Genomic DNA, 26,433 nt, shown 5'->3' with positions numbered 1-26,433 from the left:
AGCTTTGTCCTGTGATCAAGGTTGCAGCTGCAGAAGGATCTGGGAGAAGTGAGGGATGCTTTTGAGGATGGGAGGTGAGGAGTGCTACCACCCAGTGCTGAAGGAGCAAGGCCACCGCTGCAGGCTGTGGCTGTAGTGGGCCTTTCCCACATCCCCTACCTAGGATGCTCTTTGGGGACGAATGGACAGATGGTGTCTCTCTGTCTCTCTCCCCTTCCCCCCCTTCAAGATGCCTTGGGTGTCCGATTATTCTTACAGCCCTGCAAGTATCCAGGTGCCTGTGGTGTTTGTAGACTTTGTACCTTACTCTCTCTGAGCAGAAACATGTCAATGATTGGGTTATCTGTGTGCCACCCCCCCTTTGAAGCCCCAGAAGGCCTGCTCAGTTTCCATGCTTTTGGAGGGGTGGGGGTTGGGTGCGGTCGGGTGGGTTGTCATCCGATTGCCCAGTCCATGGCCTCAGCTTTAAAGGGAGTCTCCTGTGTGATGAATGAGTAGTTTCATCTTGCGTGCTTTCCACTGACTTCTGTTTCATCTGGAAGCCGATGGTAAATGTTGACAAGTCCTGTTCCCCATTGAATGGGTTGGCTTTCAGTAGCAGCTCGGGTCTGAACTGAAAGCCTGTTGTTTCTCTTTTATGGACATCGTCAGCAGATGATAGAATAGGTTAAAAGCATTTTTTTTTTTTTAAAAAGAGGCCCATGGAGCACCTCATCTGCCATTTATTCTGGGCTGTCTTTATTATGAAGTTCTAGTTGTCCCTCATGACTGCTAGGGCCTCACACTGTAGGTATAGGTCTCTGTACTCACAAAGCATAGCGCACTGTTGCCTGTGACTTTGCAGGTCAGAGCTTAGTTGAGCCCATTCTAGGGAAAGACAGATATGCTATGCTGTCTGCCACAAAAAGCTGTCCCCTCTTCCTGATTATGCCTGCTGGCATCTCACTCCTGCTGGCCTTGACTTTCCTGTCTTAGGGTCTTTACATGGAAAATAAGACAAGGCAGAGGCCCCCCCCCCAGCCCAACTGGATCAGTTGTATAATGATTCCTTTAATTTTCTTCCACTCTGTCTGTGTATAACACCACTTAAGAATAATTAAATTCAGGAGTTGGGCTGTAGCGCAGCAGGTTAAGCGCATGTGGCGCAAAGCACGAGGACCGGCCTAAGGATCCTGGTTCGAGCCCCTGGCTCCCCACCTGCCAGGGAGTCGCTTCACAGGCGGTGAAGCAGGTCTGCAGGTGTCTTTCTCGCCCCCTCTCTGCCTTCCCCCCTCTCCATTTCTCTTTAAAAAAATTAAATAAAAAATTTTTTAAAAAGAACAATTAAATTCAGATGTAATTTGCCATTTTTCAAAGAAAAACCGGCACTGTGTGTATTGCCTTTGGTCTGGCTCTCGCATACTGAAGACAGCAGGGTTTTTTTCTGTTATTGTAAAGATCACAAGATGAAAGTTCAGGTCTTCTTTTACTGGGGCCAGGAGGACTCACCTTTGGGGGCTCTCCTGCTGTTATTTGAAGAATGGTGGCAGTCTCTCCAGCTGGTGGAGGAAGAGTGAGTCATAAGGGAATCTAGTGCCTTGCCTACCACAAGAGTATATTCCTGGGAAGCCAGGCATGATGTGAGAAACAGTTATGGGATGTTATTAATCCACTGAGTTTGACCATCTGACACTAGGTCAGAGATTCTTAGAACTGCTGCTCACCAATTTCTTCTGTGGAGTTAAAATGTAAATACCGAGTGATGACACACCACGCGTGAGGGCTCGGTTCTGAACCCCAGCTCCCCACCTGCAGGGGAAGCTTCACAAGTTGTGAAGCAGTGTTGCAGACCACTTCCCCTCACCCCCCATCTCAGTTTCTCACTGTCCTATCAAATAAAAAAAAAAAAAAAACACACACACACCTAAAGGAAAAGAAGAAAGAGACAGAGGCAGAGAGGGAAAGATACCACAGCATCAGAGTTTCCTACAGTGGAGTAGGGGCCAAGCTCAAGCCTGGGGTAGCAGGTGCTCTGAGTTAGTGAGCTTTACCTACCCTGAAGCAGTCTTACCTGGTATGATAGACCCCAGTCCTCCTTCCTAATTTTGTTCATAGTATAAAGATTAAAACAGTAAGGCTAGTAAAGCTAGGAAAGAGGTTTTTTTTTTTTTTTTTTTTTTCCCTCCAGGGTTATTGCTGGGCTCGGTGCCTGTCACCATGAATCCACTGCTCCTGGAGGCCATTTTTTTCCCTTTTTGTTGCCCTAGTTGTTGCAGCCTCCTTGCGGTCATTATTGCCATTGTTGACATTGCTTTGTTGTTGGATAGGACAGAGAGAAATGGAGAGAGGAGGGGAAGACAGAGAGAAAGGGGAGAGAAAGATAGACACCTGCAGACCTGCTTCACCGCCCGTGAAGCAGGCGGGCTCGAACCAGGATCCTTACGCCGGTCCCTGCGCTTTGCACCACATGCGCTTAACCCACTGCGCCACCGCCCGACTCCCAGGAAAGAGTTTTATATAGACTGATTATTTTTCCCAGCCAGGGAGCAGCTTTCTAATTTCTCCAGGACCTCTTCTGTTCTCGGTGATACCATGCTCTGCTTGCATGGGCTGATGTTGATCTGATATTGCACTTCTCATTGGCAGGCTCAATACCAGACCAGGAGTTGGAGGTATTCGATCTCGTGTTGGAACACAGCAGAGCCTTCTCAGCCAGCCCACACGTACAGCCACCTTCCAGCAGAGATTTGATGCTCGGCAGAAAATTGGCCTTTCTGATGCCCGGCTCAAACTGGGAGTCAAGGACGCCCGAGAAAAGCTTTTACAGAAAGACGCTCGGTTCCGGATCAAGGGGAAAGTGCAGGATGCCAGAGAGATGCTTAATTCCCGTAAGCAGCAGAGCACAGTGCCCCAGAAGCCTCGCCAGGTGGCTGATGCCCGTGAGAAGATCAGCTTGAAGCGGAATTCCCCTGCCACCTTCTTGAGTCCACCCATTGGGACAGTGACCCCTGCTCTGAAGCTCACGAAAACTATCCAAGTAGGTTGTTGCTCTTGTCATAAACTCTCAAACGGTCCTGACCAGGAATTTGGACAAAATGAGTTTTCTTCAAGTGTTCTTCAGTGACTGTATGTGGAAGGCAAGACATTATCTAGTTTTTTGTCAAAGAAAGGGTGTCCAGAGAAATAAAGTGACCTTTCCCAGAGAGGGAGGCAGGCGGAGGGTAAAGATGAATTTGTTGAGTATTATGTGGCAGATAGAGATAGGATCTTATGTGCTCCTCACAGTGGGCTTATTCTGTTGGTTCATTTAATTTTGGAAGGCGTTACTTCGAGGGTTTCACTGCTCTGGGCTGCCTTTCTCAGGTAGAGACAGACACTGAGACCACAACACTGAAGCTTCCTTTGATGTGTTTAGGGGCAGACGTGAAACTGGGTTTGCACACATGGCAAAACAGTGTACCATCCAAGCTAGCTGTTTTGCTGGCCCTATTATCCTGGTTTAATAGAAGAATAATCTTGGCCTCTGAGATGTCTATGTCTAGGTTATACAACCCAGAAGAGAAAAGATGTGGCTAGAAGCCAGCGCTAACTCCCAGTCTGCTGTCCCACCTCCCTACTGCTATTGCCTGTAAAGGGAAGGCGACAGTTGACTTTCATCTTCACACGGGCTTTGAGAATAGGGATAGAAGCAACAGTCTGCTGATTTCCGCCAGCTTCACAGAGCCCTACATCCATTGTCACGTGGTCTCTGGGTGACAGATAAACTTGCTCTGCTGATCTAGGTGGAAGGCATTCTGTAAGGCCTTTTATTGAAAGCTAAAACAGAATCCCTTCATATCAAGGGTAATGATCTCATAGAGAATGCATAGGGGGACAGGAGGTGGCACAGCTGGTTAAGTACACACACTACAGTGCACAAGGACCTAGATTCAAGCCCCTGGTCTCCACTTGCCAGGGGGAAAGCTTCACAAGCAGTGAAGTAGGCCTGGAGGCGCCTCTGTCTCTCTCCTTCCCTATCTCCCTCTTCCCTCTAAATTTCTCTCTGTCCTATCAAATAAAATAAATAATGTTTAGAATAATAAAGAAAGGATGCATGTGGGCCCTGTGGATAAACTAGACCCCTGGGTGTTTTAGGTTCCACAGCAGAAGGCATTGGCACCACTTCATGCCCATCCTGCTGGAATGCGGATCAACGTTGTCAATAACCACCAGGCCAAACAGGTAGGGAGTGTGTGTGTGTGTGTGTGTTTGAGCATGTCTTTTGATAGGACCTATTGAATGGACTGATGATAACCCAGTGTTGCAGTTTGGACAGTTGAACGGGCTACATTTGACTTTTTGCATTTTATCAGATTTTCATTTTTTTAATTAATTTATTTATTCCTTTTGTTGCCTTTGTTGTTTTGTTGTTGTAGTTATTATTGATGTCATTGTTGTTGGATAGGACAGAGAGAAATGGAGAGAGGAGGGGAAGACAGAGGGGGAGAGAAAGACAGACACCTGCAGACCTGCTTCACCGCCTGTGAAGTGACTCCCCTGCAGGTGGGGAGCCGGGGGCTCGAACCGGGATCCTTCTGCTGGTCCTTGTGCTTAGCGCCACCTGCGCTTAACCTGCTGCGCTACCGCCCAACTCCCTCAATTTTTTTTTTAACTGGGGAATGAGAGGAGATTAAGAAGAAAAAAATTTCTATGTGCTGCTCTCCAAAATGAACTGTGTTAAGATTCCTTTAAAGATTTATTTTAGGGGGGGAGACACACACAGACCAGAGCATCTCTCAGTGTATATAGTGCTGGGATTGAATGCAGCACCTCATGCTTGCAAGTCTGTGCTCTCACTGTACCATCTCCCAGGAGGCTTCCTATGTGTGTGTCTTAGTTTCATTGCTACTTCTTTAATGCATATTGTCTTTTCTCTCCTTTCTCTCTCAAGCTTATTTTATTATATACGAGAGAAGGATTCACACGAGATAGAGAAAAGTCAGAGTACCATTCGGGTACATGAGGTGCTGGGGTTGCACCAAAGCTTCAGGCGTGCAAATCCTAGCCTATATCTTCTCAGCCACTGGTTGGTTTCCTTCCCCACCACCACCACCCCCCCAGCACAGTGGATAGAAGTTCAGACTTTAGAGTTTAGACTTTTTTGGCCTTTTTATTTTTTTAATGTTTTTATTTATTTTTAGAATATTTTTTAATTTATTTATTGGATAGAGGAGATAGGGAGACAGAGATGCCTGCAGACCTGCTTCACCACTCCCAAAGCTTTCCCCCAACAGGTGTTTGAACCTGGGTCCTTGCACATTAATGTGTGCACTCAACCAGGTACACTACCACCTGGCCCCAGCATGAGATTCTTTGCAAAGCCATTATACTAATTTTCCCATCCCACTTGGTTGTATTCTTTTTTTTTTTTTTAATGGCATTAATGGTTTACAGTCAAGAATAAAATATAGTAGTTTGTGGGAGTTGGTGGTAGTGCGAGTGGCGCAAAGCACAAGGACCGGCATAAGGATCCCGGTTCGAGCCCCCAGCTCCCCACCTGCAGGGGAGTCGCTTCACAAGCGGTGAAGCAGGTTTGCAGGTGTCCTTTTCTCTCCCTCTCTGTCTTCCCCTCCTCTCTCCATTTCTCTCTGTCCTATCCAAAAACGACGGCAACAATAATAACTACATCAATAAAACAAGGGCAACAAAGGGGATAAGTAAATATTAAAAAATGTTTTTAAAAATACAGTAGTTTGTACATGTGTAACATTTCTCAGTTTTCCATGTAACAATTTACCCCCTTCTAGGTCCTCCTCTGGGTTGTATTCTTATTTAATGTATTGTTTTTATCTTATATTCACTGCATTTTAATAACTGCATATTCTGTTTAGTCAGTATTCCAGTTTATTCAGTCCATTTTCCTATGATCTTTAGTTAGAAATGCGTCAATGCTTCTCTTTGTGGATGAAGCTTTTACTAGGATATGGATTTTTTTCTGCAGGCTAGATACCCTGGGATGGGCTTTCCAAGCCAAAACATGCCTACATTCCTTAGGGCCTTTTAGTAGTACAGCACATTTGGGAAAGGTGCTGCTGCTATCCCTGGGAGGTGTGGTACTGTCACCATCATCCTGTGTATGCAGGGAGCCCTAGCCGGAATCCAGTCTTCCCAGCACCTGTTCTTTCCTGTCCTTTGTTCTCATCCACCCCAGTTACTTCTCTTTCTAACTTTTGTTAGTGATTTCATAATGATTAGCAAGATGGTAAGACAACAGGGGCACAATCCCATACAATTCCCACCATCAGGGTTCTGTGTCCCACTCCCTCCATTGGAAACTTGCCTATTCTTTATCCTTCTGGGAGTATGGACCAAAATTCTTTATAGGGTGCAGAAGGTGAAAAATCTGGCTTCTGTAATTGCTTCTCCGCTAGACATGGACATTGGCAGGTGGATCCATAACCCCATCCTGTTTCTATCTTTCCTTAGTTGGGTAGGGCTTTGGGGAGGTGGGATTCCAGGACACACTGGTGAGGTTATCTGCCCAGGGATGTCAGGATGGAATCCTAGTAGCATCTGCAACTGGGTGGCTAAAAGGCAGTACAATATAAAGTAGGTCAAATTGTTTAATAAACAGAAACCCAAAAGTAGGAATAGAGCAGATGAAATTAGGGGTCTTTGGACAGGAGAAAGCTAGTAAGTCTTATTTTAGGCATGTTCCAAAGGGCTCATGACTTAAGTGATTTTTGCCCGAGCCTGATAGCTAAAATGCAGGTGGACTAAACGTGTTGTCTGGCAAGATGGTGTCAGGGTTGAGAATAGGGCTAGAAAGTGGATTAGAGCAGAGAGTATGAGGAAAGTATGTAAGTACCATTAACTGTTTACCCCATCCATCTGACCTAGGGCCCTTATCTATTCATATTTAGCACAGGAGCATGTGTAATCTCTGAGTCCCTGTCAGTCTGAGCTTGCAGTCCATGGTCACAGCTGGGAACATTCTAGCCTGCACTCATTTCAGCACCAGTCTTTCTCAAGTGACAGAGTCGGCTAACCCAGACTCCCTTTGGAGAGTGGAGCAGTCCCTAACTGAGGTGAGGGCAAGGTCTTATAGAGGCCCACAAGAAGGCTTAAAATGACCTTCCTGATGGAAGTGACCGGTGATGGTGGTCATCAGAAGACTAGGTCCATCATATTTATGTGGGAATCAAAGGATTCCTTGACTAGAGTCCCAGATGATGGGGTGACCTGGTATTGATCAAAAAGGCCATCATTAAATGAGCCAGTCTCTTGCCTGTATGCAGCTTTTTTTACTTGACAAGGTCAAACTTTCTTCCAGTTGTTAAATTATTAAGTGTTATTTGTTGTATCCAAACCAGTTTTAGGTTTATGGGGTCTGGTCTCCAGTTAGGGAGGGAATAGACCTAGGGTTTAAGTGGGATCTAAGTTAACCTGAAGTTTGACTGCATTTTACTTGTTTGCTGATTCTAATAGATGTTACCACAGGGGACAGTAATTGTCCTTTAGTTGATATATGTATACTTTTGTCACTATATCTCTTGACCAGTTGTATACAGTATTTCTTCTAAAGATTATCAAGGGGGTGACAATGCTGTTGTCAGGAGAGATCAGGGGATAGGGATATCTCTTTTTCTTGTGTACTTAACTGAGTAGATAACGTGATTGATGGAAGTGAAGTAGGATGTAGGGGAGGGGGTTGTCTGGGGCTAAGTGATTTTTGATTAGACACTCTATGGTGTCTTTTTAAGGTCTTTCTGCTTGCTTGCTGAGCTTACTAATTCTAAGTCTAATCATGGCAGACTACTGAGCACTTTTACTTTGAAGAATATAGTTTCCCCTAACTTGGATAAAGTGTACATGTACCCTGTCTCTTAGGTCAATATCTAGAGTCTGTAACTTTGTTAGGGAATGTGCCATTTGAAATGGAACAAGGGAGTCCCATGTGTTGTGAAAGGTGTCGCTAGATTATTGGAGTTGGAAGGTTGACATCTCGGGCTTGGCTTCTCTGGATACAATCTGAAGTGCAGCGTGGTATGGTGGCACTGGTTGCATTGCTTTAGTTGACAGTTACTTCTCTTCTTTTCTTGCTCTAGAGGTTATTGGAAACACTGCATGCCATGTGAACTTGTATCTGTTTATTTTTTAATGCTGTACTGGGGAGCAAACCTAGAGCCTCAGAAATAAGTGAGTTGCCTCTAGCCTAGTGTTCTCCCGTTTGTTTGTTTATTTTTCATAGAGGGAGAGAGGAGAGACACCGGTAGCGCTGCATCACCACTCATGAAGCATCCCTCATAGTAGCATGTGCACTCTGCTGCAGTAGCCACCACTCCATTCCTCCTCCTGGATTATTTATTTATTCCCTTTTGTTGCCCTTGTTGTTTTATTGTTGTAGTTTTTATTGATGTTGTTGTTGGATAGGACAGAGAAATGGAGAGAGGAGGGGAAGACAGAGTGGGGAGAGAAAGATAGACACCTGCAGACCTGCTTCACCGCTTGTAAAGCGACTCCCCTGCAGGTGGGGAGCCGGGGGCTCGAACCAGTATCCTTACTCCAGTCCTTGCACTTTGCACCACCTGCATTTAACCTGCTGTGCTACTGCCCGACTCCCGACTCCTGGGTTTTAGAGATGGGGAGACACCAAAGCACTGCACCATCATCCATGGAGCTTCCCCTATTTTCATTCTTGGTGCTGAGGATGGAACCCAGGGCCTAACACACAGAAGATACACACTCTCCCTACTGAGCCCTTTTGTGTTTGTTTCCTTGCAGAATTTATACGATCTGGATGAAGACGATGATGTAGCATCTCCCGTTCCTAGTAAACAGATGAAATTCCCTTCCTCGGGCAACTTGGCCCCCCACATGGTATGGTATTTACATTTTTTCCTGTCCTTGCTGTGTGTCGGGTCAGATGGGTGGGAGCAGTGGTGGATTGTGTGGCTTTCACTTAGAAGTGCATCTTCGTTTGAGTTGTAGATTGTCAGAACTGGAAGTAGTAGACCCCTAAGGCCAAGTGTGGGGTGATTTGTTCAACAGCCTCGGAGCCAGTGACATGCATAGCTGCAGCTCCCAGCTGCTAAATTAAAGACCCTTGAAGGGTCGTGTGAGAGGCCCTACAGAAGGGCGTCTGGTTCCTTCCTCTGTGCCGGGGGATTCTGTATATTCCCTCCCCTCCTGCACTCAACAATTCTGACTTCATTCTTGCGCCTGATTCCTTAGGTTGATGTGTTAGCGCCTGATTCCTTAGGTTGATGTGTTAGCGAGAATAAACAGAACAAGATGCAACCTGCAGGCAGAGAAAGCTGGTATTTTGGGATGCCGGGTAGGTAGGCAGGAAAAGGAAGGTACATCAGTAACACCAGAGCGGTCCGCACTGCTCAGTTCAGTGGATAGAGCCAGTTCACAGCTGGGCCCTACCAGCTCTCAAGCCAAGTGCTTTCAGAGACCCAAGGATTCAGTTTGGGTCACGGTACTGAATCTATGCATAAAAATTTCTGGTTACCATCAAAGTTCTAAAGTGATAAGTGCAGCTCAATAATGTGAACTTGTTACAGAGACTGTGACCCTTTCTAGTAATAAGACTACTTAGGTTGATTAAGAATGGGCTGTCAGCTACCTCAATTAATGGCTAAAACTGATTGAGAAAGACTTGTTTATTCTAACTTTTGCTACTTCCCTCCCTTCTTACCCTGTGGTGAATTATTGTCCACCTGTCTCACACAAGAATAATCAGGCAAGTTTATTTGGCTTGACTATTACCTGGCTTGAAGTAGCAAGTGGATCTAGTATTCAAGCTTAAACACTGGATCCCAGACCACTTGCTTAACCACTGCCCTGCACTTGCTTCAGAGACTCAGAAAGTGACTGGAGGAATGTGTGCCCACACATAGGAGGTCCAGATTGGGGCAACGGGTGAATTGACCTGCCTCATACTCTTGGCTGTGGCATTTCTCCCTTCTCAATCCAGGCGGTTTACTAGTTCCTGTTTCCAGGGAATCACATCTCCAGTTAGAAGTGGCAGGGGAGATGGGAGTTTCCTCTGGTCTGACATGCTGACTCTCCCAGCTTGGCCTTGGGGGCTGATGATGTCATCTGTATGGCTGCAGTAGGGGCCAAAATGCTGGGAGCTCTTATCCTGTTAAGAGCGGCTTTTGAGGTTCAATCAGCTCAGAGCTGGTGATCAGTCCATTGTAATGGAAGCATTTCTGAAAATGAGCTTCACCCAGGCTTTTGGCCTGACCAACTCCAAATTACGGGTTTTTATGAAGTCTAAATGGTGGGGCTGGGGAGATAACCCACAATGGAATAAATAAAAATAACTAAAGAAAATGAAGTCTAAATGGTGTGGTTGAGCATGTGCTCCTCATCAGGATTGCTTGGAAGTTTCTTACCAGAACATCCAACACTGGAGAGTGACTAATATGTACATAGACTGGGTGTTTTCCCTCCCCCCCCCCATCCCCTGTGAGACATCACTGACAGGCTGTTGGCTTCCTGGCTGCTGATGGAATTGGGGAGCTGGCACATCAACCAGGCTGAGAATTGTCAGCCCCCTTGTCACCTCTCAGTCTGCAGCTTCTCAGATTATTGTTTGCTTCTTTATTTAGGCGGGACTGAGCAGTTCCAAGCTTTCCATGTCCAAGGCCCTCCCTCTTACTAAAGTGGTTCAGAATGATGCATACACAGCTCCTGCTCTCCCCTCTGCTGTTAGAACAAAGGCTTTGACCAGTATGTCCCGGACACTGGTGAACAAGGAGGAAACCCCCAAAGAGCTGCCACCTGCTGAGGTAAGGGAAGGAGGACATGGGCATACCTGTTGAGAGTCAGCTTATGTGGATAGGCTCTGTGTACCTACTGGGGGTGGTGGTGGGGTTCTCCTGCTGTCAGTAGGAACTTTACAAATGATGGCCCTTGCTTTCAGAGTTTCCAGGTGAGTGGGAGAAACAGCTGCTCAAAGACCACTGTGTTGGTGATACAGGAAGAGCTGCTGGGAGGGCTGAGGAATGAGCACGTAGCTCCACTGGGCAGTTCTGGGAAGGGTTTAGGGGAGACAGTGCCAGGCTGGGTCTTGAAACTTGAGTAGTTTTCCTGGCAGAAGCTCAGAGGCCTAAAAGTGCCTGGCACACTGGGGAGATGATGAACAGGTCTGTGCTTTAGTTAGGATGTTGGGGGTGTGGTGGGCACTGAGGTTAAAGGGCTCTGTATGCCACAGACTTGATGGGGCGGGGGGGGGGGGTTTCCTCTGTGCCTGGAGATGGTTGCTTATAAGTTCTGCTGTTGGAGCACACAGCTGTTCTGACATCTGTGCTTTTGTCTGTCAGCCTGTCCTCAGCCCTTTGGAAGGCACCAAGATGACTGTGAATAATTTGCACCCCCGAGTCACTGAGGAGGACATTGTTGTGAGTATTGTGACCTGCCAGGATTTTAAGTCCACACCACTTCTACTGAAGGGTCCTCCAAATCACCCTAGATTTACTGATTCTCTGGGACCATTCAGCATAGACTCTCTTCGATCAGGGGAAGACTTATCATTGGTTTTGGTGCAAAAATCAACAAAGAGGGGAATCAGGCGGTGGCGCAGTGGGTTAAGCGCACGTGGTACAAAGCACAAGGTGGTGCAAAGCGTAAAGATCCCCGTTCGAGCCCCTGGCTCCCCACCTGTGGGGGAGTCGCTTCACAAGTGGTGAAGCAGGTCGGCAGTGTCTGCCTTTCTCTCCCCCTCTCTGTCTTCCCCTCCTCTCTCCATTTCTGTCTGCCCTATCCAACAACAACGACATCAATAACCACAACAGTGTTAAACAACAAGGGCAACAAAAGGGAAAGTATTTTTTTTTTAAATCAACAAAGAAAAAAGGCTTAAGGGACACAGACTCGAGGATGTCAGACACAAACTTTCCAGAATCCTCTCCAGTGGAGTCAGACAGAACACACATTACTCTCCCAGCAACAGAGTACTACAACATATATGAAACTGGGCAGACCCATTAATTTTTTTTAAATTTATTTGAATGAGAGATGCAGAGAGACATAGAGAGGGAAACACACCAGAGCACTGCTCAGCTCTGAATTATGGCGATGCTGGGAATTGAACCTGGGTGCTCAGAACCTCAGGCACGAGAGTGTTTGTATAGTCATCATTGCTATCACCCCCTTCAGGCATACTTACCAGAGTCTGAATGCTCAAAAGGTTTTATTGAGGATTACTATATTTGCCCCTTCTGCCTGTTGTGTATCAAAATTCCATACGCAGAATGAAAGCAGGTGTTCCACATAACCATGTTACTTACGCAAGCAGTAGCACAGCGAAACACTCATCGGTTGGGGGTGGGGGTGGGCTTTCCAAAACTGAAGTCCCTAGACCCAACCAAAAGGCTAGTTCTGGAAGCTGACCTTCCAGAAGATTACATCAGACCAGCCATGTGCTCTCTCTCTTTTTTTAAGACTATTTTTTTCTTTTTTTAAATTTATTTTTTTATTCATGAGAAAGATAGGAGGAGAGAAAGAACCAGTTATCACTCTGGTACATGTGCTGCCGGGGATCGAACTCAGGACCTCATGCTTGAGAGTCTAGTGCCTTAGCCACTGCGCCACTTCCTGGACCACACCCGGCCATGCTCTTGCTCATGGGATCTAAACAAACACCAGGTGCCAGGGATTGTGCCATAACAGGCTCTAGATAGGATTTTTTTTTTTTTTTTTTAACTTTGTCTGGCTCCCTTGGCTCAGGGATTCAGCAACCTGCTGCTGCCGGGCGGCTGTAACCTAGTTAGGATTCTTAAGTCCCACTGTACTGCATCAGTGATTGTTGAATCATCAGAACAACCTCTCTTTTTTTTGCTTTTAATTTTTTTTAAAATTTTATTTATTTTATTTATTTATTCCCTTTTGTTGCCCTTGTTTTTTTATTGTTGTAGTTATTATTGTTGTTGTCGTTGTTGGATAGGACAGAGAGAAATGGAGAGAGGAGGGGAAGACAGAGAGGAGGAGAGAAAGATAGACACCTGCAGACCTGCTTCACCACCTGTGAAGCGACTCCCCTGCAGGTGGGGAGCCGGGGTTTGAACCGGGATCCTTATGCCGGTCCTTGTGCTTTGCACCACCTGTGCTTAACCCGCTGCGCTACAGCCCGACTCCCTGCTTTTAATTTTTATTAGTGGTTTAATAATGATTAAAAAGATTATAGGATAAGAAAGGGGTACAATTCCATATAATTCCCACCACCAGAGTTTCATATCTCATCTCTCCACTGGAAGGTTCCCTGTTCTTTATCCCTGTGGGAGTATGGACCAAAATTCTTTATGGGGTGCAGATTGTGTAAGGGCTTCTGTAATTGCTTCTCTGCTGAGAGTGGATGCTAGCAGGTTAATCCATACCACAGCCTATTTCTGTCTTTTCCTAGTGGGATAGAGCTCTGGGGAGGTGAGGTCCCAGGACATATTGGTAAGGACTTCTGCCCAGGGAAGTCAGAATGGAGTCATGATAGTGGCTGCAAATTGGTGCCTGAAAAGCAGTAAGATATAAAGCAGGGCAAATTATATAATAATCAGGAACCTAATGGTTAAAATAGAGCAGATAGAACTAAGGTTCTTTGTATAGGAAGAAACTAGTAAGTCTATTTTAGGTATATTCCAAGGGGCCCGTAACTTTAGTATTTGCCTGAGCCTGTTAGCTAATATGCAAGTGGGTGACCTTGCCATTAGTATAGAATAGCAATGTTAGGACTCCCCCAACTCTCTGAAGGGAGGCTGGACCAGCTTACTCTGCCACTTGAGGAAGACTGGTCCTGAGATGAGTACAGCCTAGAATGTTCCCGGCTGTGACCATGGACTAGAGTTCAAACTGACAGGGACTCAGAGGTTACACATGCTCCGTGCTAAATATGACTAGATATGGTCCGTAGGTCAGATGGATAGGGTAAACAGTTAATGGTATTTGTATACTTTGCTTATATTTGGGAGCTACTCTTTGCCCCAGTCTAACTCTCTGGTCCTGTTCCCAAGTCAGATACCATTTTACATAGATGCACTGATAGAGGGAGAGAGAGAGAGAGAAACAACAGCACTGAAGCTTCCTTCAGTGGGGTACAGGCTAGACTCAGACCTGGGTAGCACACTATTGAAGTGAGTTATTTGGGTGCCATATCAAGACACTTCTTACGAGTTTTATGTGATCATCCCCACCCAAGTCACACAAATGAGATGGGTCGTGTTATTTTGTTGGCTGGCCCCTTTCAGCTGACCTTGATTATTAAACTCAGGACCTCATGCTTGAGAATCCAGTGATTTATCTACTGCACCACCTTCTGGCCACAGTGGTTTCCATAGCAGGCACATCTATAAATGGTACATGAGTGGAAATAGTAGCTCATTTTGGCTATTTGATGAGTTACTAAAAGTAGGTTTTTTTTCCCCATTATAAAAGTAGTTAGGACCAGCTGAATCGCTCACTTGGATAATATACTGCTTTGCCATATGTATGCCATAGGTTCAAGCCCAGTGCCCACTGCATTAAAGGAAAATCCAGTGCTATGGTTTCTTTCCTTCTTTTTCTTCCTGAAAAAAAATCAGCTACCAATCACTCAGAAGTCTGCTAATAAAAGTCACTTTAGGGGGGGTTGGGCAGGTAGTTCAGCGGGTTAAGCACACATGATGCGAAGTGCAAGGCCTGGCATAAGGGTCCCGGTTTGATCCCTGGCTCCCCACCTGCAGAGGGGTCATTTCACAGTCGGTGAAACAGGCCTGCAGATGTCTATCTTTCTCTCCCCCTCTGTCTTCCCTTCTTCTCTTCCCTATCCAACAGCAACAAAAGCAATAACAACTGTAAACAACAAGGGCAACAAAAAGGAAAAAATAGCCTCCAGGAGCAGTGCAGGCATCGACCCCCAACCATAACCCTAGAGGGAAAAAAAAGTCACTCTTCCTTTCTCAACTCAGGTGGATAATGCTAGAACAGCAGCAGCAGGACAGCTGAGAGTACACCAAGTATTTACTTCTGTTTCTTGGTTTTGATACTTAGTGTGCCCTTTATTAATTCAGTGCCAGAGAATGAACCTAGAGCCTTGCACATGTGTGATACTGCTGAGCGGCCTCCTGGCCCATTTTTTGCTCTACCTATTTTTTAGAGAGGGAGAGAAACCAGAAAACTGCTTCGTCATCCATGACCTTGATTAATTTGTTGTCTTTATCATTAGAAGCAAATCATTTTGCTGCCCTTTTCTTCAGTTTTCTGTTTGTCCTCATGTGAAGAGCTGGCAGGAGAAATGGCATGGATGCTAGGCAGACTTTTTTTTTTTGGTCAGTAAATGAGAGATTAACTGAGGTCGATAATACACATATGCAAAGCACTGCCCTAAAGATGATCTCAGCTGAGCTTTTTTAAAAAAAATTTATTTATTCCCTTTTGTTGCCCTTGTTGTTTTATTATTGTTGTTGTTGGTGTCGTTGTTGGATAGGATAGGGAGAAATCAAGAGAGAAGGGGAAGACAAAGATAGAGACACCTGCAGACGTGCTTCATCGCTTGTGAAGCGACTCCCCTGCCAGTGGGGAGCCGGAGGCTCGAACCAGGATCCTTCCGCCGGTCCTTACACTTCACGCCACGTGCGTTTAACCCACTGGGCTACCACCCCACCTCAGCTGAGCTTTGTAGCAACTCTGAGAGATGGGCTAGACCAGTCTTTTTTTGTTCAGAAGGAAAAATTCAGCCAGAATTGGAATAACTTGCTACAGTTCACATAGCTGAGAGATACCTGGCCCCCAAGATCAAGTGCAGGCCTACATTCAGGTGATCAGCTGTTGAACTCACCTGATTTGGGCACTTAAAGTCCAAATCCTAGGGAACCATTTATTACAACCAAACAAGCTCAGCTGCATGTTAACTTCCGAATGGTAGCACACATGGTTAAGTGCACATGCTACAATGCACAAGGACACAGGCTCAAGCCCCTGACCTCCACCTATGGGGAAATGTTGGTGAAGCAGTACTGCAGGTGTCTCTCTCCCTCTCTATCTCTCCACTGCCTTATCAATTTCTATCTTTTACTGTGTGTGTGTATGAATTTCTATTTCTAACAGATTTCATCCTCATGACAGAACTTTCAGAGAAATTCCAACTATTGACCCTATTAAATAAATGAACTGCAGAGAGCCCTCTGGAGTAAGTGATTGCCAGGAAGAACACAACCCAAAATTCTCCCAACTGTAACTCCTCTTGATCTTGCAGGAGCTTTTTTGTGTATGTGGAGCCCTGAAGCGGGCACGTCTGGTCCATCCTGGGGTAGCAGAGGTGGTCTTTGTGAAGAAAGACGATGCCATCACTGCATATAAGAAGTATAACAATCGGTGTCTTGACGGTAAGGCAGAAAAAAACACAGCTACTTCATCCTCCCATTCCAAAGAGTTTGCTGCTAGGTGCTTAGCTTTTGGAATAAGCTTCCTGAGATGGGTGGGATGGCATTCTGGGCCCGTCTCCTAATGTGTTGAGCTAGCTGCCTATTCATGAGACCCTGGGTTTTCACTGAGTCCTAGCACTTAGTATGAAGCACAAGGACCCAGGTTCAAGCCCCTGGTCTCCATCTGCAAGGGGAGGGGGAAAGCTTCACAGATGGTGAAGCAGTGCTACAGGTGTTTCTTTCTCTCTCCCTCCCAACCCCCAATGTGTCTCCCTCCCTTCCCCATCCCTCTCAATCTACCCAATAATAAATAAAAATTAGTGGTCCGGGAGGTGGAGCAGTGATAAAGCTTTGGACTCTCAAGCATGAGGTCCCGAGTTCAATCCCTGGCAGCACATGTGCCAGAGTGATATCTGGTTCTCTCTCCTGTCTTATAAATAAATAAATAAAATCTTTAAAAAATAAATAAATAAAATTAATAATAATAGCACATGGGCAGGGGTAGATAGTATAATGGTTTTATGCAAAGAGACACTCATGCCTGAGGCTCCAAAGTCCCAGGTTCAATCCCCTGTACCACATAAGCCAGAGCTGAGCAGTGCTGTGGTAAAAAAAAGAACAGTAATACACAACATGACATTAGCAATCTATTTCAGGGGGCTGGGTTGAACAGCAGGTTAAGTGCACATGGCTTAAAGTGCAAGGGCCAACTTAAGGATCCTGGTTCAAGACCCTGGCTTCCCATATGCAGGGGATGTCACTTCATAAGCTGTGAAGCAGGTCTGAATGTGTCTATCTTTATCTCCTCTGTCTTCCCCATCTGTCTCAATTTCTCTGTGTTCCTATCCAACAACCATGACAGCAATAACAACAAATAACAACAACAACGATAAACAACAAGGGCAACAAGGGGAAAAAGTGGCCTCCAGGAGCAGTGGATTTGTAGTGCGGGCACCAAGCCCCAGCAATAACATTGGAGGCAAAAAAAAAAAAAAAGAAAAGAAATCTATTTGAGATTAATACTGACTTTACTACTACTCTGCAGCCCTAGTCTTTTTTTTTTTTTTTTTAAAGATTTTATTTATTAATGAGAAAGCTAGGAGAGAGAAAGAATCAGATGTTACTCTGGTACATGTGCTGCCAGGGATTGAACTCAGGACCTCATGCTTGAGAGTCTGATGCTTTATCCACTGCGCCACTTTCCGGACCACTCTATCCATTTTAATATTTAATATTTTATTTATTTATTTATGAGAGGGATAGGAGGTGAGAGAAAGAGCCAGTACTCACTACAGCTACTCCTGCATAGACAAAGTAGGGAGCTCTGTACATGGGTTTTTTCTGTTTTCACTTAATTCAGTCCCGGGTACTTTTCCTTATATGTTTCATAAGCAAGTTTGGATGACTTCCCCTTTCTCCTTCAACTTCCACTCTCATGTCCACCTATAAAAGGCTGCCCTTGATACCTTGCTTCTTGGTACCATTGTGGCCAAAGTTTCATGGCCTTTACACACTAGGATTTTCTTAGTCTGTGGACTTTACTGAAAACTGGCTGTCCTATCCCCTGACTGTGGAGTCAAGAGTTGTCCCTGGTGGGTCCTTTGAGCTTGGTGATGGAGTTGACAGCTTTATCCTGATGTGTGAAGAGCCAAGGCCTCATGGCTGATAAGTCTTCTTTGATCTTTTTTTTTTTTTTTTTCAGGGCAACCAATGAAATGTAACCTTCACATGAACGGGAATGTTATCACCTCTGACCAGCCCATCCTGCTGTAAGTTCTCAGGGCAAGAGTGCTGGGGACCAGGCAGAACTTTTGTTCTTAGTTACTCTGAATGATCATCTCTGCTCTAAGGGGTAAATTGGTTGCATCATGGTTTTCTTTCATTCCATTTCTTTTGACCTGCTGGCAGGCTAACCACACTACTTAAATTTATACAGACCGCCTTGTCTCACAACTTCTGAAGAGGACTGACCCCATGGGGCTAATTAGCATTAAGACCTAATTGCCAGCCTTATAATTTATAAGTACTTGAGAAGTGAACCAGTCAGTTGTAGCTCTGTTGGCACAGATGCATACATCATCCAAGTGAACCCAAAATCAATCTCTTGGTATTTGCTTTGATGGAGACAGTGCTCGGTATTACTCCTCATGTAATCAGACCTGAACATACATGTCTGGCTCAAGACTAGGACCTTTTTTTGGAGCCCAAGATGTATAACAATCTCTCTCTTTAAATACTTCATTTATTTATTCATGAAGAAGATAGAAGGAGAAAGAGAGAAAGAACCACACATCACTCTGGTACCTGTGCTACCTACCAGGGGTTGAACTCCGGACTTCATGCTTGAGAGTCCCAACACTTTATCCACTGAGCCACTTCCCGGATCACGTATAACAATCTCTAGATTAGAGGATGTCACAATATGGATGAGACAGACACCAAGGGAGAAAATTAGATTGGCCACAGTGAGAAAGGTGAGACTCAGATTTGGAAATACCAGGATTTGAATACTAAGTATTGAATTGTGGTTTGAATAATTTTCTTAGACTGTCTGGGAGGTGTAAGTCTTCTTTTCTCTCTCTCTCTCTCTCTTAAAATATTTATTCCCTTTTGTTGCCCTTGTTTTATTGTTGTAGTTATTATTGTTATTGATGTCGTCATTGTTGGATAGGACAGAGAGAAATGGAGAGAGATGGGGAAGATAGAGAGGGGGAAAGAGAGACACCTGCAGACCTGCCTCACCACTTAAGAAGCAACTCCCATGCAGGCGGGGAGCCAGGGGCTTGAACTGGGATCCTTACATCAGTCCTTGGAATAAGTCTTCTTAAATTAGGTTATGCCACTCTTCTTTCTCCACAGACGGCTGAGTGACAGCCCCTCAGTGAAAAAGGAAAGTGAGCTGCCTCGCAGGGTGAATTCTGCTGCCTCCTCCCACCCACCTGCTGAAGTGGACCCAGACACCATCCTGAAGGCCCTCTTCAAGTCCTCAGGGGCCTCAGTGACCGCACAGCCCACAGAGTTCAAAATCAAACTTTGAGTGGGGAGCGAGGCAGCTAGAAGCTGGGGACAGAGGGTGGCTCTGTTACCCAAAGCAAAGCTTGTGACCAATGGACCTGTCGGATTGGAGGCCCCTGGGTTTTGGAAGGGTTGCGGGGATAGAGAGCTTCCTCACTGGATGGGACCCACCTTTCTGTGTTGTGTTTTCCCTGTGCTCTTCTGTGCATTAACATTTCATATTGTGTGCTTGTTCTCCTCCACGGCATTATCAGGGTAGGCTTGTTTCTCAAGAGTCGCTCCCTAGCTCTGCCCCAGACCGGTTTCTCATCTGGAAACAGTGTCCTAGTGCATTTAGTGATTCGTGGTAGCCCCATGAAATGCTGGACAGGGACTATTGAAGAATACTGCTTTCCCCAGAAAGCAAGAGATTGCCTCCCCTTTCTCTATTTCAACTAAATTGGGGGGTAGAAGCCTCTGCTCTCCTAGTGGGGGCCAGGTCTACTTGAGGCAGTCCCTCCCATCTGTCAAATCAGTGAGATGGGGGGGGGGGCTATCAGCCATGGACCGTTTGTCCTCTGCCACACTGGCTCCATACCAGGCTGTTTTGGCAAAGGCCTTGTGGCTGGGGAGGTGAGCTGCTCAGTTTCAGAGGTAGGTCATGCCTCTCTTGGGTTCTGTCCCCTTCTAGCCTTCTGTGCATCACTGCTGAGAAGGGTTTGAACTAGCAGCCCTCCCAACACCCACCTTCCATGACATTCTGCACACTCTGGTGCCAGCTCTCTTGCTATTTGGATTAATTAAATGGGAAATGTCGGCTTAGTCCTGGCTGTTCCTTTCTGGACTCAGATGTCTTTAGGACCATAGTTGGGGAGACTGGAAACATTTCAGCAGCCATCAAGGGATGAGCTCCCACTTTTCTAGCAGACCTATCTTCTCCCTGAGCAGAAGGGTATCTTTCTGCCTCGTCAGTGGGAGGGTGGTGGGCACTGAGTTACAGACCAGCCCTTCCAGCAGCTCAGGAAAACTGGAGAACCCAGGGGTAAGCTCTGGATGCCAGTGTAGTGTTGCTCTGGGGCTGTTGGAGACTGGAGTCGGAGCACACTTAGCAGCAGGGTTCTAGACTTCACACAGTCAGAGGCAGCTGCTGTGAAAGGCAAAGGGACCTGAGACTCTGAAGAGTCTCTCATGACCCGCCTGGGGCCATCCCCATGAAGAAAAGCACAGAAATCTGTGTTTCCACACATTTCAGTCTGTCAAGCAGGATGGAACCAGAGCCTGAACCTAGCTCAGCTCACCAATTCTGAGGTTGCCCAGGCCTTTGAAGTCCAAGGAATGTGCTTGATGCACTTAGTGGTTCTCTAAGGAATGTTACTCTTACATTCCTTCTCCCTTTGAATGGGTGCAAACTTAATTCTCTTCAGCAGCTGGAAGACATTCCTCCTGTACTTTCCACTTCTTGACCTAAGAGAGCCCCCAAGATAGTACCTGGCTTCTTGGGTGCTGGGTGGAGTATTGAGGACACTGTCTAGACTGATTCCGGTGGGGATGGTTAATAACTTGCCTACATGACTTTCTTTACTCTCTGCCCCATGCTGGGCTGCTCTGGTTGTCATTATTCTGTTTGGTTATGGCCACATGGCCTTCTGTATGTTATCCTTTGAACAGGCACATGGTACTTTGTGGAATGGAGCCTGTTTATCTCCTCGCCGTATGGGCCGTCATCGAGGGAAACGGAAAAGAGAGGGTGTTGGGCCAGGCCAGTCCTTGTGTCCCTCTCCACCTTCTACTCCCCTGCATTCCCATCTGTGTCTGTTGTTCAGTGGGAGAGGAAGAGGCATTAAAGAGTGGAGGAGACTGTGTTACCCATTTCTGAATAAACATTTGTTATTCCTACCTTTGAACCATCTTTTTTTTTTTTGGGGGGGGGGGGAACAGACCATTGCTTAGCTATGGCTTGTGGTACAGAGGGTTGAACCTGGGACTGGAGCCTCAGGCTTGAGAATCTCTGCATAACCATTATGTATCTACCCTGCCCTGAACTGTTACTTCTTAGAAGATTCTGCCAACACTTGAGAGGTCCCGGGTTCGATCCTCAACAGCACAAAAAGCCAAAGCAGAACACACACATTCTGCTAAGCTATAGGGCCTGACACCAGCACACAGGAATTGCCTCTGCTTTACTACTTACCCCGTGACACTGGGGCATATCTCACAGGACTCAGAACCTTTGTCTCTGTAGCTTAGTGCGAATTCATGTCTAGCACAGTAACTCCGCTCCTGGACCTGAAGTGCCTTGCCTGAGTATTGAACATGGTCAGTTCCAAACACAGTTCTTTTTTTGTCTTGTTTTTTTTGTACCAGAGCACAGCTTATCTTTGGCTTGTAGGTGGTACAGAGGATTGAACCTGGGACCTTGTAACTTCAGGCATGAAAGTTTTTTTTGTATAACTCAGGTGACAGAGGAGTCTGGCCAGTTGCCTTTGCTTTGATTATCAGTCCAAAGAAGTTGTGTTCATGGGACAATTACAGCTATTTATATCACTGCATTAAAACAATCAGTTGCGGGAGTCGGGCGGTGGCGCAGTGGGTTAAGCGCACGAGGCGCAAAGCACAGGGACCGGCGTAAGGATCCCTGTTCGACCCCCCGGCTCCCCACCTGCAGGGGATTCGCTTCACGGGTGGTGAAGCAGGTCTGCAGGTGTCTATCTTTCTCTCCCCTTTCTCTCTGTCTTCCCCTCCTCTCTCCATTTCTCTCTGTCCTATCTAACAACAAAGCAATGTCAACAATGGCAATAATAACCGCAACGAGGCTGCAAGAACTAGGGCAACAAAAAGGGGGAAAAATGGCCTCCAGGAGCGGTGGATTCATGGTGCCGGCACCGAGCCCAGCAATAACCCTGGAGGAAAAAAAAAAAAATCAGTTGCTCATAGAATTTTTATTGTGGCAAAACACACAATACTTAGCCATATTAATAATCTCCCCTACCGTCAGGTTTATCTTGGGGCTTGGTTCCTGCATGACTACGCCACTGTCGCCATTTTTCCTTTTTTGATAGAAACAGAAATGAAGGAGAGAGAGAGAGAGATGGTGTATGGTCCACCTCTCATGAAGCTCTCCCCCTTGTAGGTGGGTACCAGGAACTTGGTCCTGGTCCTTGTACACAGCAATATGTGTTCTCCAGCAGGCTTTTAAAAGGTTTATTATTTTAAACTAGAGCACTGCTTAGGCCTGACTGGTGGTAGTGCTGGGGATTGCATGTGGGAGCTGAAGTCTCAAGTTCATTTTCTGACCCACTCTCTCCCCAACCCTCAGTCATTATTTTTTAAAATATTTATTTTCCCTTTTGTTGCCCTTGTTTTATTATTGTAGTTATTGATGTTGTTGGATAGGACAGAAAGCAATGGATAGAGGAGGGGAAGACGGGGAGAGAAAGACACCTGCAGACCTGCTTCACCGCCTGTGAAACGAATCCCCTGCAGGTGGGGAGCCGTGCTTTAAGGTTTTTGCGTATACACCCAGAAGTGGAATTGCTTTAAGATTTACTTATTTTTTAGAAATGGAGAGAGGAGGGAAAGATAGAGGGGGAGAGAGAAAGACACCTGCAGACCTGCTTCACTGCTTGTGAAGCGACTCCCCTGCAGGTGGGGAGCCATGCTTTTAAGATTTTTGAGGAGGGAGTCTTGCAGTAGTGTCACGGGTTAAGTGCAGGTGACGCAAAGCAGGTCCCAGTTCAATGATCCCAGTTCAAGCTCCTGGCTCCCTACCTGCAGGGGAGTCGCTTCACAGGTGGCGAAGCAGGTCTGCAGGTGTCTTTGTCTCCCCCTCTCTGTCTTCCCCTCCTCTCCATTTCTGTCTGTCTTACCCAATAACAACGACATCAATAACAGCAACAATAATAACTACAACAATAAAACAAGGGCAACAAAAGGAAAATAAATTTTTAAAAAAATTTTTGAACTCTAGGTGTTTTTTTTTTCCCTTTTGTTGCCCTGTTTTATTGTTTTAGTTACTGTCGTTGTCGTCGTTGGATTGGACAGAGAGAAATGGAGAGGGGAGGGGAAGACGGGGAGAGAAAGACACTTGTAGACCTGCTTCACTGCTTGGGAAGTGACTCCCCTGCAGGTGAGGAGCCAGGGGCTGGAACTGGGATTCTTACGCCGGTCCTTGCACTTTGGGCCATATGCGCTTAACCCGCTGCACTACCACCTGACTCCCTATATTAAAAAAAATCTTTTTGAGGAATAATCTGATTTCCACAGCAATTGTGTTGTGCCACTTTTTTTTTTTTTAAAGAGAGAAATTGATACGGGAGATAAGGACAGAGGAAGACCTGTATGCATCACCATTCATGAAGTTTCCCCCTGCATGTGGACCTAGAGGCTTGAATCTGGGTCTCTGTGCATGGGAATGTGTGAGTTCAACTGGGTGTGCCATTCCCTGGCCCCACCTCTTTACATTCTTATATAGTTAGCATTATTAATTTTTAATATTTATTTCCTTTTGTTGTCCTTTTTTTTATTGTTGTAGTTCTTGTTATTGATGTTGCCATTGTTGGATAGGACAGAGAGATGGAGAGAGGAAGATAGAGGGAGAATGACACCTGCAGACCTGCTTCACCGCCTGTGAAGTGACCCCCCTGCTGGTAGGGAGCTGGGGGCTCCAACCGGGATCCTTACAGTCCTTGCACTTTGCGCCACATGTGTTAACCTGCTGCGCTGCCTACCACCCAACTCCCTATAGTTAGCTTTATTATAGCATTACAAGTGGAATGTTTCCAATTTCTGAAAAACAGTCTTTCCAGTTGATGAACCTGTGGTGATCCAGGGAGAGCAGGGTAGGTATTTGGAGAGGGACTCGGAGTTCCCCCACCTGTCTCCATACCAGCCCTGTGATCTCCTTCGTCTGGTTGCTCCTGAGTTAAAGACTTGGGGGGAGTGGTCCAGGAGGCCGCGCAGTTTGGACTCTCCTCAGAGCATGAGGTCCCTGGCTGTACCGGAGTGATGTCTGGTCCTTTCTTATCATTAAAAAATATATATGAGAGCTGAAAATTCACCACGTACAAGGACCTTAGTTTTAGCCCTGGTGCCACATGGGAGCAGCATGCAAAAGGAAAGCTCCACTGGTGTCAGAATGGTGCTGTGTTGTCTCTCCTTTCTTAGAGAAGTAATACAGCTCGTAGAGTATCAGCTTTGCATGCCTGAGGTTCCCAGTTTGATCCCTGGTGCCTATTACTTAGTGCTATGACTTCTCTGTCTTAGATAAAATACTCATGTGTAACAGAAAAGTATTTTTAAAAGGAGGCGGGTATAGCATGGTTATACAGAAGATTTTCGTGCTTGAGGCTCTGGTGTCCCAGATTCAATCCCTGGTACTGTTGTAAACCAGAACTGAGCAGTGCTTTGATTAAAATAAGTCTGCTGGTAGCAGTAGTAGAATCATACAGATATGAAGCAGCCTTGGCAAGGAGAAAAGAAATACTTCGGCCTGTACTTGTTGGAACACACAGGAAAGTGAGAGTCTGGGGCAGTTGCAAGGTGGGTTAAACATCTAGTGGCTTACTGGTCGGGTCCTGTTTTTCTTTAAGGGTAAAGTTCAAGGAATTTTCCACTCCACACCCCCCAGTCTCGCCCTCCCCTTCAGGTAATCTTAGTTCTGTTGTCAATGTACATTAGTACTTTTTTTTTTGTTTTGTTCCTCAAAAAAAAAGTACAGGGGAAGATAGAGAATGGGAGAGAAAGAGACACCTGCAGACCTGTTAAGCAACTTCCCTGCAGGTGGGGAGCCGGGGGTTTGAACCAGGATGCTCATTCTGGTCCTTGCGCTTTGAGCCAAGTGCACTTAACCTGCTGCTCTATGCCTGACTCCCTCTAGAAAACATTTATTAGAGAATAGGTGTCAGGGGCGGTAGCATACCCGGTTAAGCGCACTAAGTGTAAGGACTTGGGTTCGAGCCCCTGCTCCCCACCTGCAGGGGGGACGCTTTACAAGTGGTAAAGTAGGTCTGCAGGTGTCTGTTCTCTCTCTCCCTATCTCCACCTCAACTTTCAATTTCTCTCTGTCCTGAACAGGACCCGACCAGTAATCCACTAGATGTTTAACCAGACCCTGCATAAGGTCAAGCCTTATCAGGACCTTTGCACAGGGTTTAAGGAAAGCTATTTACCAGATGGTTGCAATTGATGGCGGAAGGATGTGGAGACAGCTACTCTGGCTAAGTCCTATTGGTCCTGTGGTGGTGCGATGTTTGAAGTAAGCCTGCGCTTTGCCTTGAGTGGACCCCGTGCTTCACTATGTTTAAAATGATTGGATTCCGCGCTTTTTATGGCATGTTATTGGTTGTAGTGATAAGGTTATACATTCCCCCTCCCTGAGTGTATTCTGAAATCCTATAAATTGTGTGGTTTGAGCCTTGTTCGGGTCGAGCCTGGTGGACTGCTGTCAGTCACCTCTCGACCAGTATTCGAATTCGTGAATAAACATCTTTTGCTTCCTTGTAGTGGATGGTGGTTTGATTTTGCTCGCTAACGGGGTGGATGAAAACAGCTCTTAATGCACCCTTACCACATTTCCATCCTTTGATTTCTCTCTCTCTTTTTGCCTCCAGGGTCATCTGAGGCTCACAAATCCACTGCTCCTGGCAGCCATTTTTACCATTTTATTGGCTAGAGACAGAAATTCAGAGGAAGGGGAGATAGAAAAGGAGAGCGAAAGATAGACACACCTACATACCAGCTTCATTGCTTGTGAAGCTTTCCCGCTGCCAGTGGGGAGTGGGGATTCGAACCTGGATTCTTGCACTGGCCCTTGCGCTTAGTACAAAGCGTGCTTAAACCGCATGCGCCACCGCCTGGCCCCATGATTTCTCTTCCCCACTGCCGGGTATTTATGTGTGTTTATTGCTCCATTCTTTCCTTAACTCTTAACTTCATAGACTCCAGGCAGGCTGGACTTCATTTTACCCGCAGATCTCTAGCGCTCAGTACATACATTCTGTAGAATGGAGAAATGAAAAATTGGAAGTGGAGATCCACTTGTCCGCCCACAACTAGCAGACTTTATCTCGAGCAAATTCCG

The 26,433-nt window shown here is 46.1% G+C and overlaps 1 protein-coding gene across 3 annotated transcripts in view; it reads left to right on the top strand.

Annotated features, from left to right (window-relative positions):
- The window catches only part of POLDIP3 (DNA polymerase delta interacting protein 3), a 31,613-nt gene extending 10,362 nt beyond the window's left edge, over positions 1–21,251 (top strand). The window contains exons 2-9 of one of the 3 annotated variants that reach the window (XM_007523443.3): positions 2,626–3,016; positions 4,114–4,200; positions 8,743–8,838; positions 10,581–10,760; positions 11,295–11,372; positions 16,193–16,322; positions 18,064–18,130; positions 19,221–21,251. In XM_007523443.3, the coding sequence (XP_007523505.1) occupies positions 2,626–3,016; positions 4,114–4,200; positions 8,743–8,838; positions 10,581–10,760; positions 11,295–11,372; positions 16,193–16,322; positions 18,064–18,130; positions 19,221–19,398 (1,207 nt within the window). In that variant the 3' untranslated portion in view covers positions 19,399–21,251. The remainder of the gene's footprint in view (positions 1–2,625; positions 3,017–4,113; positions 4,201–8,742; positions 8,839–10,580; positions 10,761–11,294; positions 11,373–16,192; positions 16,323–18,063; positions 18,131–19,220) is intronic. The other 2 variants (XM_007523444.3, XM_060189090.1) reach the window with 2 other exon arrangements.
- The last annotated feature ends 5,182 nt before the right edge of the window (positions 21,252–26,433 follow it).

The sequence above is a fragment of the Erinaceus europaeus genome, chromosome 4 (genome assembly GCF_950295315.1).
Source record: "Erinaceus europaeus chromosome 4, mEriEur2.1, whole genome shotgun sequence".
Lineage (NCBI taxonomy): Eukaryota > Metazoa > Chordata > Mammalia > Eulipotyphla > Erinaceidae > Erinaceus > Erinaceus europaeus.
This window is presented reverse-complemented; position numbering and strand designations above follow the sequence as displayed.